Below are 18,218 nucleotides of genomic sequence, written 5' to 3'. Positions count from 1 at the left end.
ATATATATATATATATATATATATATATATATATATAATTTATCTCGCTTTATACAAACACAAACACATTTTATACATCTGCATTTGTATAAAAGCGAGAGAGGCGAGGGAGAGAACAATAGTAGCGAGCGAGATTCATCTGGAGAGAGGCAAAATAGCGATAATTTACTATGAAGCACAATTAAATCAAACTATATTTATGATATTTAATTTGAATTAATAATTTGTTATTATATACAATTTTCCCTTTATTAATTGCGTATTTTTAAGTATGTAGAAAGTAAGGGAGAGAGGGAGCGGGGTTAAATTTTAAAAATTAAATATGTTTTAAACAGGTTAGCCAAATGGATCGTGAATAAGGACCCAAAGTCCGACTGACATTCGGCCCCAAATTTCAAATTGCATTTCGGCGGCGAAGTTTACAGCCATTCGACGGTGAAGTTTACAGCCCTCGGCGGCGAGGTTCCGGTGAAATCGACTTGTAAGTTCCCTCATCCTCTCCTCAATTTGACTAAATCCCTAATTTGCGTTCCTATTTTGGCGCATTTTGTATTCGATTTTTTGTTGCTGATTATCTGAAACCCTATAGCGTAGAACTGAAAGATTATGTAGAGAATGTTAAGATTATAAGCTATGAAGTGATTATCATATGTTGTGAATCTCAGTACAAATTCCGTCTTTTGTTATAATTAATGATTTAATCTTAGTTGTTAGATTGTCAGTTGCTAAAGAGTTGAATTTTGTCGTCTACTGCATTCGTCACCTCCTTGCTAGGTTTTGGGTGGTCTCTATTGCTCGTATTTATTCGTTAACTGATTGTTTAGCCAATTTGGCCTTTAGTCTGGAGTCTCGCAATGAATGACATTCACACGTGCCTTTTAGTATTTCTTCGCGTGTTGTAGGAGATGTTGTTGGTGTCTCATTCTCTATCTTAGTTTAGGACTAGTTACTTGATGTTTTAGTTCTCTTTTATGGAAAAATTAGTTGAATTTTATTTGTTAAGCTAAAGGAAAATTTGTTTCGTGCGAAGAAATCAAGGTCTAGGGAAGGGGAAAATCGGTGAATGAAACAAAAATAAGGAAAGCAATGGAAGCTAATACGAGGAATAGTCCAAGGAAAAAGCTTGCTGATATCAGTAACTTACCATTGCGAAAGAGATTGTCTAGACAAGATAAGACTCCAGAACATATCCCAGCTGCTTCGAAAGAGTATCTAGAAAGGATCCAGAAGGTACACTTTGTGTTTGTTTTGTGGTTTATAGTGTTAAATATATGGACTTAGCTTTAGTTTAGCTTAATTTGCTTTATTGGAAATTTTGATCCAGGAAAATATGGCGTTGATGAAGATGTTAGCCGAAAGGAAGTATCCTTTAGTTGCAGATGAATGACTCTTACTTTTCCAGTTGTCGAATAGTTTTGGGTCGGTTCTGTACTTTATAATGGTAGTAATGCCTTTTTTCTTGCGATTTGTTGTCCAGTTCCTTGATTTTTTTCTCTATAGCAAGATCATTGAAATAACTGGGGTAGAGATGCAGAAACTGAGAATTAATGTGCGGAAAATGCAACAACAAAACCAGCTGCTTGCTCAAGCAAACACTAAAATGCTTGCGGTTTGTTATCTCTTCCATTTCTGAGCCCGTCAAAGTTTTCATTTGTTATCTGAACATTTGATCTCCTTTCATGGTGCTAAAACTATTTTTTTCCCTTTTGTTTCCTGCCAGGAATTAAATTCAAATAAAGATAGGGTAAGCATCGGATGCTTTTATCTGATATTCTTTTGATGTTAGATTTCCCCATAAGCTTATCTAAATGATATTTTTGGCTGATATCAGGTCAAAGCATTACAACATGAGCTTGGATGCATAAAAGGTGTACTTAATGTTAGAAAGTCTGAAGCAGAAGTGAGTACAGTTTAGAGATCTTCAAATTAGTTCTGCATCTTTGTCTAATATTGGTTGTTGGCATCTCTAATATGTTAATCACACTATTTTTTTGTAGTTATTGTTTCTCTTTTCAGAATGCTGTGTCATGCTTTCTATTAGTATTTTGCCATGATTTCTTCATTTCCCTTTTATTTTTTTCAACCTGCTTTATATGTTTTCCTATGAGCCGAGGGTCTATTGGAAACAGTCTCTCTACTTCTCAAGGTAGATGTAAGGTCTATACACTCTACTATCCCCAGACTCCACTTGTGGGAGTACACTGGGTATACTGTTGTAGAAAACTGTCAATTCTTTCTGTTTGTCTGAGGAAGTTTTCTTGTTCAATTAGGAGCAACTGAGAACAAATATGTGCCAAGATCTGAGTGATGAGGTACATTAGCCGATTTGGTAATCCCATAATGTCGTAGAGTCGGTTTTAATATACTCTTTTGCTTCAATATTCAAAGGTGAAACCCATGAAGTGTGAGGAGGCAGGAGATCTATCATTAAGAAAAGGAGACGCCGAGAAAGCCAGAAATCTCAAAAAGAGACCCCAGTCAAAGAGTGAGTGTGACCTCTTCATGTGATATGGTATTTATTGTCAATAAGTATTTAGGAGCTATTGTTTTTATATGATGCATAGGCATGGGCTCTTCTGAGCAAGTTCAATGTGAGGATAAGACGGCAAATAAAAGGTTAGGCTGTGCATGTTAACTTGAAGAGTAAAGTGGTGATTTATCTAAAGTTCAGATTCTAAACATTGACAAGAGAATTTTCCTAACAAATTTGTTGTCTTTACAGATCCTGCGTAAGGAGGCAGTCTGCTAGGTTTAAACCTGAGGCGCTGAAACTCAGTGAAGATTCTTTTGAGGTACAAGATAATTGTGCTCTGCATTCATCAACAAGTGATCCAGTGCAAGAAAATGGTTCGGCATCCGTATGCATGTCATCCGATGACGTACACCCTTCTTCGAGGTTTGAACCTACACCCTTCGGAAGAGCATCTCTGGGTAGGCCATCAAGGGAGGCAGCTAAGAGAGTTCAGTCGTACAGGGAAATTCCTGTGAATATAAAAATGCGAAGACCGCAATGAACAACCTGCACTTTATGTTTACCTTTTCGATATTGGAGCAAGTGTTGAATGGTAAGATCCTCCGTTGTACTTTTTGTCAGGTTTAGGTTTATAGTAATTTTTTGTTGAAATTGTACGACTTATTATATCTCTGCTCCTTCAAAGTTTTATTCCCCATCCACCAAAAATTTCATGGCTTGTGTGTTTCTGGAGTAAATGTTTTTTTTAAAAAAAATTCTACCTGTACAATCTTTGATTAGATGCTTCTTTTATGGTGATTGATGATTTAATGCTTTTGGACTGATGACTGCATCCGGCGTACTTGCCACAGTAATCTAATGTCATTTATACTCTCCATATGTTGGTTCAATAGAGGGATTTGCTCTTCATTTTATTTGCTCGTAGAGTACAGAAGATTTAGAATTCTACATAGAAAGGAAGTTGGCAGTTTCTTTGGTAATAGGTGATAATTTTGTTGAAGTAAATGCATAGAGTTGTGTTGACCATGTCTGCTATATTTACTTAGAATTCAGGTAGATTTAATCATTGATGATAACCTACGTGTATGAACTGTAGATGCATGCTTGGCGGGGGGATGAGTTTGCAGATGTAAATGCAAATAAAAATCAAGCAGATATATATTATATGAATGATTAAGTGTAATGATACCTTGACAAGAAGAATTTAAGAAAAGTTATTACAAATATGTTCTTCCTTATTCCAATTCATGTTACAGGTTTCGGCTTTTGATTTCGAATTTCATTATTTTTACCACTGAACTGTTGTTTTGCATATTCTGGACTATAATCGTATCACTATGAAGATATATTGTTTTATGTAATTTCTATGTTCTATCATCCTGTTTTTTCTAAACTTCAATGCATTTGCCTTGTAAAAATAGTTTATTTGACTTGAAACTACCATGAAAATGATAAATCTTATCACCTTTTTTTTTTGTATGTGATGAAAATAGATACTTAAATTAACACTTATTAAATGACATTTCATAGTTTTCACCTTTCTGAAGTATCCAGACCCCATGTAGTCATCGATAAAAGTAGAAACAACAAAAAAAAGGTCGCACATGATATAGCATCGAGTTTTCATTAATATTCATTCTTGCTCCATGCTTCGCAAAGCTATCGGCCACTCCATTTGCATTCTCTGAATGCGTGCATGGTGAATGCTGCCGCAGTTTATGCATCAAGTACCTGCTGTTATCAATTGAGAGTAGCAATTGTTTCCTTGCTGCAACATGTTAATGATTTCCTTAGAATCTGTTTCTATATATTGCAAGTTGAAAAAGGTTATAAACCCTGATTCGTCCAACATGAAAGGCTCTTAGTTCAACAAGCATGTTGTGTTTGTATAATGCAGTTACATTGTTGCCAATATATGCATCTGATTGATTTTTTGCTGTAGCCATTCTGAAATTCACTCATTGTATTGACACAGAATCCCAGATATCTCGGGTACATTCAGTCTGAATCCATTGGCATGATGGGAGTTTACCTCTTTGTCAAGGAGGACATGGTTAGTTGTTACTTTCACCTTTGCTCAGAATTCTTTGGTAAGCTTACATCGCAACCTAAGGATTGTGTTTGCACTTCTGAAAGGAGCTAGCTTCACTATCAGGACCGACGGATATAAGCAATTAGTGATATGTTATGTAGTTTTTCGAAAAACTAGAAAGGTACCGCTTTGAACAGTCTCCCTCTTTGATAAGAAGTTGGGTGAACACAAATCATAGTAAAATCATCTGACTATGTTTAGGTAAACTTAGGTTATTGTGCAGTTTTTCGTTTTAGTTGTGCAAGTGGTGTATCGACTATTTTCTGAAAATGGTCTTTGGATAAATTTTTTGCTTCAGACTATGATGCTTATGTTACACCCAACCCTTTCGCAATGAGACTCTTTTCTTAACTATGTGAATGCAGGATGTATCGTGCATTAGACTATCCTCTTTTTATGTGGTGAGCATTGTGATGCTATAACAAGTTCTAGTTGTGGAATGAGCCACTAATGTTTGCATCATAAGATGCTTACAATGCACCTTTTTAGAATGAGGATGCAACCTCCTTTTGAACCTTGTGAACGCGATGCGGTGAATGTTATGATGCTATAGAATACATGTTCGAGTTGTGGGATCAGTCATTAATGTTTGCATCAAAGTAAGATGTTTACATTACACCCTCTCAGAACGAGGATGCAACCCTTTTCTGAACTCCGAACATGGGATACGTTGTGTACTGAATTGTCATTTTTTGTGCGGTGAGTGTTTTGCTGCTTAAATTACACCCTTTACAAGGATGTGACCCTTTTTTGAAATTTTTAAACGCTGAATGCATTGTGTATCAGACTGTTGTCTGTGTGTGACGAGTGTTATGCTTGACTAACCACACACAAATCTTCAAGTCTTATTTAAAAATTTTTAAAAAAACATAAATAAACGAATCGAGATGAGTTTGTATCACACAAAAATAAAGCAAACCAATTCTTTTTCATTTCATTTTCAAAATCCTTAGGTGTATAATTCTTCCTCTAGCTGACTTAAATAAATAAATAAATATTCTTTCTTTGACAATTTAAATGTTTAGATAAAAAATTCATAATATTCAACATGTTATCCGAGGAGGTAAGTGTTCTTTATATTTATCGTACATTTGAGTTTCACCATTATTCATAAGTGAATATATTAAAAGTACTTTGCTTTCTAATATAGTTTAAGTTCTTAGATGAAATGATATACATAATTCAAACTCTTTTATGTTCCAATTTTGATTTAATAAAATATCACTAATCTTTCATCTACGTTAGTTGATAGCGACAAATTGAAACAATTTAAAAAATTAATTAGAAGTTCAGGGACAGATAAAGACCACTAATTATGATTTATTGCCAATAATGGGAGTACTATTTAAAACGGTGATATAGAACCTTCGAAAAGTTCTAAAATATCACAAATCACAAGACAAAACTTATTTCACGAGGATTTTTCGAAAATAATTTCTCATCTTTATAAGTAGGAACGAGAAAGTGTTCATCCGAACCTCTCATCAAGAAATTACACTATAATATAGAGTAATTTTTTTTATGTACATATATAGATTTCGAATCTCCTAACACAAGATTTAGCCGATTCAAAATTCATCTATTTTTATTTTTCGAACCTTTTTTATAAAAATTATGACTAAGGTATTTATAAGATAAGAATAAAATCTGCATACATTGTATCCTTTCAAGATACGATTTATGAGATTACATTAAATATAATATTTCCTTTGTTGTAAATCACAAGACAAAATTGACACGCAAAAAATAGGAAGAAAAAAAAAGAACTTCTAGTATTATAGGAAAATAACAAAAATTTCACATGCAACTCACAAATGTGAAGTTGAAAAAGGAAGAAAAAGACTTTTATTTCTTTTTAATTTCACTTTATCATCCATCATTTTCTTATACAGTTCACTAAAACCGTGTTTTTGCACGAACTTATATTAAAAAATATAATTAGTGAAAGGATGACTTTTTTATTTTCTTCCCATTTGTTGAATAAAATAATGAAAATAAAATCTTTATGATATAAAAAAAAGTCTTATCCAAAAAACGGTGCATGGATTTGTTAATTTATAGTAACGTGAAAATAGACTGGATATCACTATGGATATTACGACCAAAAAAAAAAATTGAATCGTAGTTGATTTTGGACCAATGACATCTGTTGAAATACGATAAGATTTAACAAAATTAAATTCAAAATTTATAATTTATGAGTAATTACGGACTAAGAGATCTTAATTAATATCTAATAATAACTTATTTAATGAATTTATATTCAAAATTTGATCCCATAAGTTTCTATTAATAATTTCAACTCAAACTATATATGCCAAAAGGTTAAAATATGAATGTATACATACATTATATTCGAATTTATCGACTTTAGATCTTAAATTCACTTTTATACATAATTGTGATCAATGCAAGCAATCTTAACTTGAGGTATTTTATTGCAATTTTTTGGAAATTCATATATTTCAACTAAAATTCAAAATGGTGGAAAAGTTGTAGTTTAATTAAGTTTCCCGCCATTAAAACGAGAAAATGAACATTAGTGAGTCAAGTGGTGTCTTATCAAGAATTGACATTTAAAAGTATATGAATCATCGTTTGATTGGTGGAATAAATATAATAATTTTAAAATAAAACATGAGTTATTTTAATCTACATTTTGATTGTGGATATGAAGTAGTTTTGAATGATCTAAAACATGGGATAATTAATTACATGAAATATCTTTGTGTATTCCATACACCAACAGAGGCGGACCTACATTTATCAGTGCACCTGTTAATTTTGAAAAAAATCACGAGTATATATGTATTTCTATTTTGAGAAACTGACAAAAATTAGTATATAATTATTAGTGCACCCAGGGGCATAGCTATAGCCATCCCAGTGTGTCCAACTGGACTCTCTTTTTCAGAAAATTATGTTGTATATATATGTCAAATTTTACATTTAAAGGATATATATTTAAAGTTGGACACTCTTAATAAAAGTTATGTCTTTGACGTAGTAATAATGGAGGTCTATTTGAATGAAGGAGTTTCAAGTTGGAACCTCAAATAACACAATATTTTTGTAATACATTTTTGAACCATAGTAATTTTCTAAATTGTTATTTTTTTATTTACTAGTATAAAAAGAAAGTCGCTAAAATTATGTACCCGCAATAACAATAAGTAATATGACAAAATTATATTTTTTTTACACTAAAACGTATTTCTTTTTACACATTATAGTAATAAAGTTACTGAATTTTATCCACTGTAATATATATATATATATATATATATATATATATATATATATATTTCTTAATTGTTCCGAACTTGATTTCTAACAAAATTTCATTATATGACAATAAAATAATTTCATGAAATTAATAAAAAAGAGAATAAGGAGAGACATATTATAATGATCCATCATCAACGATTATAATAAAATAATAAGTATTCCTTCTATTTTAATACGAGGTTTTGATTCAAATCATATCATAAGTATGAAAGAAACACCTTTAATAAGGAGTGATTTATTCTAATAATAAAATTATTTGACGTGAATTTAAACTAATCAAATTTTATAAAAGATACCAACGAACAAAAAAAACCTAACATAGTATGAAAAATCAAAAAACTAGTATTCATTATGACTCAACTGAAATGGCCGTTAGTGGTTAGAAAAGGCCATCGAAGTATTATTTTTTTAAGGTTGTCACACTTTGTGTTAATGGATTAGTTCTCATAAATATGAGACTTACAATTTTAACATCATATATTTGTAATTATTTTGTCTCACCCACTAGTTTTTATCCCATCAATTATATATCCATTTATTTATTTTAAATTTAAATTTAAATTTATTCTACTATGAAGAAAAAGGATTTTAAAAATAATACTAATTTATATCAAGTGGAGTTAGTTATATGGTTAGTGGAAGGCAAAAAAATTGTTAATTATATGATTAGGTTTAAGTACTACATCATTTTCCCTCCATTACATTAATTGAATTTTTTAGGATTTTGTCTCATGTTTTGTAAATATTCATTATGAGAAACAAAGGCAAATTCAAGACATATATAATTTGTGGTTTACAACGATCACAAATTAATATACACAATAATTGAATTTTTAATTAAAAAAAATTGTAAATATTTTATTCTCGCCAAGTCGTCATTTCAAATTATTTGTCATGATTTTTTTTCACGATCCGTGGAAAAACATTAATCGTTAGAAGGAGGATTAACTATATAATTTTACCCTTCATTCGTATTTAATTTCAATAATCATAACATCACGATTGAAGTTGATCCTTTCCTCTTGTGCCGAGATCTTAGTGGGATCTTTCATCATAATCGATCACATAAGTTACACTCGATCAGTAAGAAAAGGAAATGGAATAAAGAATTTTATTTGTTGTAGCTTTTAGATAGCCTATTTCATCTGTGCTTAATCTCAAATCTCTTTTCTCGATCGTGTAGGCATATGTCACGAAGTCAAAATTAGAAAAAAATAAGAAAATGCAGGCTAACGTTACTCAGAATTGATGTGTTTGTAGTCTTCAAGAACTTTAACTGTTAAGAGAAAATGCAAAAAAAAATTAATTTTATCTTGAACAACTAAAACGATAAATAATTTGAGATATTTAATTTTATATATAATTTGAGACAAAGGCAGTAACAAATCTCTTATTATATACACCTAACATGAGTAAAATTATTGAGTTCATACGAATCCACGAATCCCGTGACATTGATGAGTGATAAGAAGAAGGTATAAGCCAGTAGGAAGTCGACACGTGTGAGGGGTTAATGCATAATATCAATTATTGTGCGTGAGAGATAATGTTGTATAATTGTGATACAATTTTATGAAGGAAAAAGAAAAACTGTAAAAATCATGTTGGCTTAGTGTGCAACTTCACCTTCATGTGTTTTTTTTTTTTTTTTTTTCTGGGTGCATTTTATTTAATTGACTTCTGTAGATTCATGAGAAAATGAGTGGAATTTGACTTTCAAGACACTCCAAAATTACTTATTATTTCATTGAAAATTGCATGCCATTTATAGATAAGCTGAACTTTAAGTGATCATTTCCTCCCTAAAGGTCAACTGATTTTGTGATCTCTTACACAATCATTTTTAGTCTTATGTCTCAGAGAATCGATAAATTTTCATTTTTATACGTAAGATCTTTTTAAAATAATATTTCTTCTATTCAGATTATCGTTTCCTCCTTAATAATATATATATATACTATTTTAACACCTCGAGTCACTAATTACAATTTAGGAAAGAGATACTTTAATCTTGTCAAATTATTTTTGATTAATATTAAATGGCTTTTTTAATGGACGAAAAAAGAATTCTAGAAGGACTATTCTTTTTTGTTTAATTGGAAGGAGTTTATATCGAAATAAATAATTTAATATTAATCATTAAACAGTAAAATGAAAGTATATCTTATTTAATCATACTTCGAATGATAAGTATATATATATATATTATTATTTTTTATATTTATTAATTTAATATAAATATTAACGGACAGAAAATATAAATTAATGGAACTCTAATTTGTCAAAATCTAACAAAAATTATGGAGATACAAAAAAGATTTGTCGGTTACTCAAATTTGGAGGATTGTGTAGTTTTTGTATTTTGTGCTATTTTTTTGTTGTTGTTGTCTAGATTTGGTATTTTGTCTAGCTTTTTGGATTTGATGATATTTTTTTATATTGTTATTTTTTTTTAATATATAATTCTCGTTAATTTAACCATCAGAGTTTTGTTTTATATATTTGACAAAGATCACAAGGATTAATATTAGATAAAATTAAAGGATCAAAATTGCAAAAAATGTATGTTTAAGTGCAAAATTTAAACCTAAAGGACCAACTTGTTATTTGTACCAAATGTGCAAGTATTTTATTTAAAAGCTAAAGCAAAAATTTGAAATTTATTGATATCGAATTTATAACATTCTATTAAATTCATTAAAATTCGCACATAATATGATAGCTCCATGCCTCTGCCGCTTATTTTTTCCAAGTCGTCGTGTAGTTTAAAAATTTGTGTGGATGGACGTATAATTTTTTACTTTTAAGCCAAAAGTCATATATTAAGAATTTTGGCTCATTTTTATCTTTTTGACTTAAAAATAAGCGTTTAAAAATATTTTTTTATTTTGTTCAAATAATATATAAATAAATACTTAAAATTTATCAATCCAAACAACTTAATGAGCAACATATTTCACGTAATAATAATAATAATAATAATAATTACACTTTATTCTTAATCTGGTTGCATAAAATCCTTTTCACTTATTATCATATTATGAAAATACATATTTTCTTTTATAATCAAGTTATTGTATACTTAAATATTTTACACAAAAAATTGGTTTAGTTGAATAAATAATCCAGCTGGAAGTCATAAATCTCAGGGCCTAATGTCTTTATTATTTTCATAATGTATTAATGTCTTTTTCCACACGAGGGGCATATAATACGTGCAATATTGAATTAGTATATAGTTTAATTTTTTTTTTTAAAAAAAAAAGAACCATAACATTTTTTATTTTGAAGAAATAGTTCTCACCATTAATGAATTTTAAGAAATAGAAAATTATAAAATTACATGGTAATTAAATGTAAGAAAAATGTTAAATAAATATTTAAAGGTGCATAAAGAAAATTACATGGTAATTAAATGTAAGAGAAAATGTTAAAATAAATATTCAAAGGTGCATAAAGACATTAAAATCGTATTGATTACAATATTTAAAGTATTGTAAAGATGATTTTAACAATTTAATATAACGGACATAAACTATTAAAAAGATTTTGTGCATATTCCCTTTTCTAAAATTAGAATCTAATAAAATAAACTTTATTTTTTCGACTATTATCTCTAAAATTCCACTTCTCCTTTTCCTAAAATCTCCTATGTTTACTTCAATCTTTTTCAGGTTTGGCAAGGAAGATTACTAATACTATATCAATAAAGGTTACGGTAAAGTGATAAACACTTCTTCATTTTTCATCAGATGTTTTGATTAATGAGAATATCGAACATCAAATAATTAAAAAAATCTATTAAGGTCTTTCAATTAAAAAAACAAAAAAATTAAATATAGCTAACGTATAAAAAATAGTAAAAATATAACCTCTTTCCATCCATTAAAATTACCATTAACATCGTTCATGTTAAAATGTCTCTCTTTTTAATTATTGGCTCCAATTTTTCTTTACGGTTAAATATATTTTATCCTTTTAATGTGAGTTATCCTTAATCGCAAAAGATAATTATGACCTAATAGTTGGATGGAAGAATATTTTTTAACTTAAAAATTAACATCTTATAAGAGGAAAGAGGACAAACTAAAGTCATTTTCAATATCTTAAGGCGTTTTTTATCCTTTCTCAAAAAAAATAATAATTAGAAAATCTTAAAACAGATAAATGTAGAACATTGGGATCGGAAAATTTAAATTGGTTAACTATCTGAACTTTTACTTATTGGTAAGGACTTGTTTCTCTAACCTCCTTTTTATATCTCGACGAGAGAGAGTTGCTCGGATGATAAGCATACCTCACTTCTATCATTTTTGTTCTCCGAAATATTTTATTATTTTTTTAAAAAATGAACACATGGGCCCACTCAACATTTTAGATAAGATGAGCCAATAAGAATACACATGATGGGTCCCCCAAAATGGACCCACACGCCAACGCGTGGTGGAACAGAACCCAAGAGAAAAATAAAAACAAATTGTGAAGAAATTGAGTCAAAATAGAAGCCGTTATTTATTTATTTTTCTCCAAAAATACCTACTTTGTTCTCTAAAAGGTTTTCATGTTGTCCCTACCATTAATCCCTTCTCCCTATAAAAATTATATCTTCCCTCCAAAATCTCGAAAAATTTGCTCGTATCGAGTATTTATATCAATTTAAATAATCTATATATAAGAGAAATTTAGTTATATAAAAGGTTTTATTATAAAGATTCGAACTTGTCATAGTATTAATTGAAAATTGAACAGCTTCACCTTTGATTAAAATTTTAGTTTAGTATAACTTATATCATTAGTAAAAAGTCTCGTTTTGCCCTTGAACTCTAACGGAATTTTAAAGAGAGACATAGTCAAAAAGAAATCAATTTTTAATTACTTGATGAAATTAAGATTAAGTTAAATTGTTCATAATGTTATTAAGTAAGTGAAATCTTTCAACAAAAAAGTATAACATTACAAATAGTGTGTTTATGAGGCAATCTTAAGATAACTTTTTCACCAAAAATAATACACATATACACAATTATACATATAATTTAGAGATGATAGGATATATATAAACTTTACTCTTTATTTTTGTGGGATAAATTAATTATTTTCTATCGATTATCAGATTCAATTTAAACTCAAATTAATTTCTAAAAATTTAAACACAAATGCAAGGCACCACCTTTTAAGAATTTTTGGCTTACAATGAAAAAAAGAGAATACGAGGTCGCTTTCACAATGCGGCAAAAAAAAAGAAAGTGAAAAAAATAATTCAGAATTAATTAGATATAACCTATGATTCCTAGTCCATACAATTGTATCTTTATTAGAGTCAAAAAGGTTAACAATAAGCATATACTATCAAAGCAAAAAAATAAAAATAAAAAATCTTAGATGGAATGTGTGTGTCATTCCCATCATTACTTACCTTTATCTTTTATTTTGACCAAATAGTTTATTACATTAAATATTCCACAACTTTCAATATTTATCTTCGAATTAGAATTTTTAATTTATAAATTTTGAATTATATATCCTTATATTTATGATAATACGTTGTAATTATAAGATTTAAATTAAAATTATTAAATTTTATCGAACTTGTAGCTAAAGAGAAGGCTCCGTAGTCCATCCTATTATCGTAGGTATACATAATTCGATCGAGCATTTAAAAATGATTTAATGTAATAATATATGATCAAAATAAAGTGCATTGAGAATTATTAGGGTTTCATGTCACCAGCATGTTTAACGATTATTCGGTACCTATATTAATAAAAGATAATATATATTTTATTAAATTAATTGAAATATTTACAAATTAATAATCTAGATAAGCCGGTGATTAAAAAAAATATGATACACATACTCATAATAAAGGAATTATTTTCATTTTATTTATTTATTTACTTATTTTGTCTAAGTCCACTGTCCACATGCACAAGTCCTATAGTCCTAATTTATCAACCCTTTAAATTCTTACAAATGTGTGAACCTAAGGAAAAAAATGTATTTGTGGATAAATCAACATTTTCAGACTAGCTTGGACCCATTATATATTATTATTCCACTTGTTTGGTATAAGAGTCCAAAACAAATCTTTAATTCAAGATTTGCAAGCTAAATCCTATATATATTTCTTTAATTATTATGGAACTTTTTTGCTTGAATTTTAAATATATAATAATTAAATGTATTAATTACAAATTCTTAATCTATATTGTAATTGAACAAACTTGATTGTGCAAATGGTGTAATCTTAATCTTGTGAATGAGGTATTATTCTAGATGATCTTGCCATGTTTTAAGTTGACATGTATATTTAATTAATTAATCACTCCTCTCAAAAAAACTATTCATATCAAATGTAAAATAGAATTATATTTCACACGTTCCAAAAATTCACTAAAAAGCAAAAAATAAAATTAAGAAGATTTTCACTAGTATATATGAATAAATTTCCACATTCAAATTCATCGAAATTGAAATTTATCGATAATGTATTCAATATATTTTTGTCGAAATTTTTTTACAGACAAGTCAAAGTCTCTAAATTAATGATTTATCATTTGATAAAAATATATACTAAAAACACTAAATTACCAATTTTTTTCTTAATCAAGACTATGCAAAAAATAATAAACTTTTGAAACCCCATAAGATAGACAAAAATATTTTTTGTCAAAAATGTGATACTGCTTTTAATTAATGTGTTCACTCATGTGTGTGTGTGTTTTTTTTTTTCATAGGAAGGAGATTCATTGTAGCCCCCATTAGTCCCCAAATTGGATTCTTTAGTTCACATTCCCTCTTTACTTTTAAAAACAGTTTAAAAAAATAAAAATAGAAAAATGTCCCTCTTGTGTACTAAGAATCTTATAGTAACAAGTATAAGTAGCAAGATTATATTTGTGATTTATATCCACTATAACCCCTTTTTCCCTTCTCTTTTTCTTTTTTGGCCTTTTGTGTTTTTTCTCCACAAACATTTTGCCTCTCTTATAGTGAGATAATAATAAAGATAAAGTAAGAATAGTACTACTATTACTATGATAGCATTATAAAAAAGCAAACTAAACTTTAGTTTATATAAGTCTCAAAAACCCTCAACTTCTTTTTTTATGTATCCTCTTTTGTTTTAACCTCTTTCAATAGCCAAACACATTTACAAGAAAGAGAGAGAGAGAAAAAAAATGGAAGATCAATGTAGCCCTCTTAGTTGGCCTTATAACTACTACCTAGAAGAGGTAAATTTTTAACTAACTTCCTTGTTTCTTGATTCTTTTAACTAACATACTTAGTTTCTTGATTTTTTTTGTCAGTAACTAATGTTCATTGTTTATTAAAAGTCATATGTTGCTCAGACTCTCCAAAATCAATGTCACATCAGTTTTGAATATAATCCTCCAAAATAATGTACTTTATTGTACTGTTTTTGAAGGATCTGACATGCATCTGTGACTATTTTTGAAGAGTTTTGAGCAATATAGCTTAAAATGCTCGACTTTTTTTTTTGTGTAAGTAATGTGGATTTGGGATATTTGATAGGGGATAGAAGAATTGAAGCATTCATTGGTGTACACAACATTGGAATTGGAGAATACTGTGATTTCAGCTCATGAGGAACTTGCAAGAAAAGATGAGGAGATTTTGCAACTTAAGGATCTATTGACTAGAGTTATGAAAGAAAGAGATGAAGCACAAGGCAAATGTCAAAGGATTGGAATGGAGAAAATTATACTACAACAACAATTGCTCCAACAACAACAAGTACACGTACAATTTCAATTTCAAAAACATAACCAAAATAATGTTGTTATAGAAAGTGCACCTATTTCTAGTGGCACAACAATTAGTCATGACAATCAAGAACATGACCACATTTTAAAAGGGGTAGTTGACTCTAACCACAACAACAACATTTGTGTACTTTCTAATTCCTCAGATTGTGATGAAAACAATGTTGTTTCACCACCATTATTAGTCCAAGATTTAATTGAAAATGTTGTAATCAAGAAGCCATTGCCAGAGAAGGGGAAATTCTTGCAAGCTGTGATGGAAGCAGGGCCATTACTTCAAACACTTTTACTAGCAGGACCACTACCTCAATGGCAACATCCACCACCACAACTCAATTCAATTGACATTCCTCCGGTCACTATTGCCTCCCCTACTCCGCGTTTGCTACATCAGGACTCTGCCCTGAGTAGTAGCACCGGGGGAATCTCCCCCGGTGCTACAACATGTTTTGGTCAAAAAAGGGATGTTGTTGGGGCTGGTTTTAACATTGTTGAAGGCATTGATACTACTTCAAAGTATCAAAAAGTTGTTCACCAATCACCATTGACCAACATGTAGTGGTTTTCCTTCTTTTCCCACCTTTATAATTAGCTCACTTTTAACTAGTGTAGTATTTCTTTTTTCTCCCTTGTGAAATTTACTGGCTCGACTAATTTGGATTCGAGCTGTGTAGGACCCGTTACAGGGAAAAGCAAGTGCTCCCATCAGGAGTTAAGTTACCTGAAGGTGGAGGAATTTCATCCATCTCGCTACTGGTTTGATTAAGTTTAGATAGCAACATATGTGTTATCCATCCTTTTCATATGAAAAAAGGAGGTAAAAATTACTAAGCATGAAAATGGATGGATATCATATGCACCACCCAATTAGGATCTTTGTAAAATTAGTTGGTTTGCCTTAGAAACTAAGCAATCCTCTTAATTATTAGCTAACCAAGATTTAGAGGATTTTGACAAAAGGTCTAATTATGAATGGCCTTTTACTTAGTTACATATTTGGGGTTTTTTTTCAAGATCAATGTCTCACTATGAAAGTGTTGTATTCTTGATCATGACTTGGTGCTTTGTTTTTTAAGCCCTTTGATTTGGATGGAGAGAGGAGTTTGATCTTTTATTTTAATTATTTCCCCATGTAATATGAGTAATTGGGGATTTTTAATTATTTTTTTTTTACTATATGTATACTTTGCTATCTTTTTTCTCTTGGTCTAATTTTGCATAAAAATATTATGCAAGGTGTATCTTGAGAGATTATGATGTTGTAGACTTGTTTGTCATCATTGAGAAGATGATTTAGTTTAATGAAGGCTTTGTTTTCCTTTTTTGCTTTTTTATGTCATGTTCATTAATTTTCCAAGTTCTTTTGGATTATTATTATGTTATACAATATTATAACTTAAAGAAACAACAAGTGATTTAATTAAAAAGATTCCTAATGATTCTACTTTTCTATAAGGTGTACCTACCATACATGGTTTATGTCTGCCATTAAAATGACATCTATAGTTGAAGTTACTTTACTTTCACTTTCATACAAATATAATAAAAAAGAAATTGAACTACTTTTATCTCATTGGCAAATTAAAAGAATCCTAGGTAAAAATATAAGAAATATTTATTTAAATTTCCCTCTTTTTTTCCATTCATTTTGGAGGGAAAGTAACAAATAATTTTGTTGGATGGACCAAAAGGACAGTTAGTTGAACTAGTTTGTGAATATGGTAACAAAACCTTGAAATTTTTAATTATCGTGATTGTTACATAAAGATCATGTTCAATTTAAACTAATGAAAATCAATGTAAAATTTGGATGTTGCTTTCATTGAAGCTATTCATTCTTATGCTTAGCACATGACAATCTTTAATTTTACTGGTGATTGGTAAAGTTCTTTTTGTGTTTTATCTTTTTTTTGTTCGTATTTTGGGCCAAAGTAGAAGAATATCAACTCTGTACCAATTTGATAAATACATTATACATATTTCGTAATAATTATTTATTGCATAACAAATTATTTAAGAACAATTCAAATTAAACTAAGATAAACTAAAGAACTAGAGATAATTTTATTATCCTTAAAAATATTTTCATACTTGGTACCATGCCAAAAAATACTTAAAAAAAATACAATTTTGATCAATTAGGTTAAATATAATATGACAAATAACTTATTGCTGTATTTACTCTTTATATTTCACCACGTAAGTTTTTGTAGTCAAAATTTAAACTAGTTTTATAGTGTCAATAACCCAATAGGTGTACTACATCACACACGAAATATAATTTTCAATCATAAAAATTCTTAAATATATGCATATACATACTAAAATTATAATTTCAAGTTGACTTCCTTTTTTACATACTAAGATTTATTAGTGCAATATTTTTGAAAGACGTAAAATAGTTTAGCTTCACATGGTAATGTTGTAATTTAAATAATAAGGATTAATTAAGTTAGATGCAGTTACATATTTACAATATATTACCTTTGATTATACTATAAAAACTTTATTAATTAGTATGAAGATTTGAGTAATTTAATTCAAAATTTCAAAATATATAGTATAATTACAATAATTG

At 29.1% G+C, this 18,218-nt stretch overlaps 2 protein-coding genes across 4 annotated transcripts; both read left to right on the top strand.

Annotated features, from left to right (window-relative positions):
• The first annotated feature begins 324 nt into the window (after positions 1 to 324).
• On the top strand, positions 325 to 4,919 carry LOC107003236 (SHUGOSHIN 2). Of its 3 annotated transcripts, none has more exons than XM_027912677.1 (11): positions 325 to 481; positions 1,039 to 1,230; positions 1,325 to 1,362; positions 1,501 to 1,609; positions 1,721 to 1,744; positions 1,832 to 1,900; positions 2,271 to 2,312; positions 2,389 to 2,485; positions 2,565 to 2,616; positions 2,723 to 3,065; positions 4,449 to 4,919. In XM_027912677.1, the coding sequence occupies exons 2-10, from the start codon at positions 1,087 to 1,089 to the stop codon at positions 3,012 to 3,014; spliced, it is 867 nt and encodes a 288-aa protein (XP_027768478.1). In that variant the 5' UTR covers positions 325 to 481; positions 1,039 to 1,086; the 3' UTR covers positions 3,015 to 3,065; positions 4,449 to 4,919. The 3 variants fall into 3 exon arrangements, with proteins under 3 accessions (XP_027768478.1, XP_015057021.1, XP_015057022.1); XM_015201535.2 differs by having other exon boundaries at positions 1,031 to 1,230; XM_015201536.2 differs by lacking the exon at positions 2,271 to 2,312 and having other exon boundaries at positions 1,031 to 1,230.
• A 9,873-nt stretch (positions 4,920 to 14,792) lies between these two features.
• Positions 14,793 to 16,964, top strand: LOC107003386. The gene is made up of 2 exons (XM_015201708.2): positions 14,793 to 15,088; positions 15,390 to 16,964. Exons 1-2 carry the CDS (start codon positions 15,035 to 15,037, stop codon positions 16,197 to 16,199), a joined length of 864 nt encoding a protein of 287 aa, XP_015057194.1. The 5' UTR covers positions 14,793 to 15,034; the 3' UTR covers positions 16,200 to 16,964.
• Positions 16,965 to 18,218: the final 1,254 nt, after the last annotated feature.

Source organism: Solanum pennellii, chromosome 11, assembly GCF_001406875.1.
Source record: "Solanum pennellii chromosome 11, SPENNV200".
NCBI lineage: Eukaryota > Viridiplantae > Streptophyta > Magnoliopsida > Solanales > Solanaceae > Solanum > Solanum pennellii.
Note: the sequence above shows the minus strand (reverse complement) of the source record. Positions and strands in the feature narration are given on the sequence as shown.

What these genes read in the sequence shown, in the direction of transcription:
- LOC107003236 (XM_027912677.1), top strand. Translation starts at nt 1,087, where the DNA reads ATGGAAGCTAATACGAGGAATAGTCCAAGGAAAAAGCTTGCTGATATC. An exon ending in ATCTAGAAAGGATCCAGAAG is followed by an intron (nt 1,231 to 1,324) that starts GTACACTTTGTG and finishes ATTTTGATCCAG; the next exon opens with GAAAATATGGCGTTGATGAA. An exon ending in GCCAAGATCTGAGTGATGAG is followed by an intron (nt 2,313 to 2,388) that starts GTACATTAGCCG and finishes CAATATTCAAAG; the next exon opens with GTGAAACCCATGAAGTGTGA.
- LOC107003386 (XM_015201708.2), top strand. Translation starts at nt 15,035, where the DNA reads ATGGAAGATCAATGTAGCCCTCTTAGTTGGCCTTATAACTACTACCTA. An exon ending in ATAACTACTACCTAGAAGAG is followed by an intron (nt 15,089 to 15,389) that starts GTAAATTTTTAA and finishes GATATTTGATAG; the next exon opens with GGGATAGAAGAATTGAAGCA.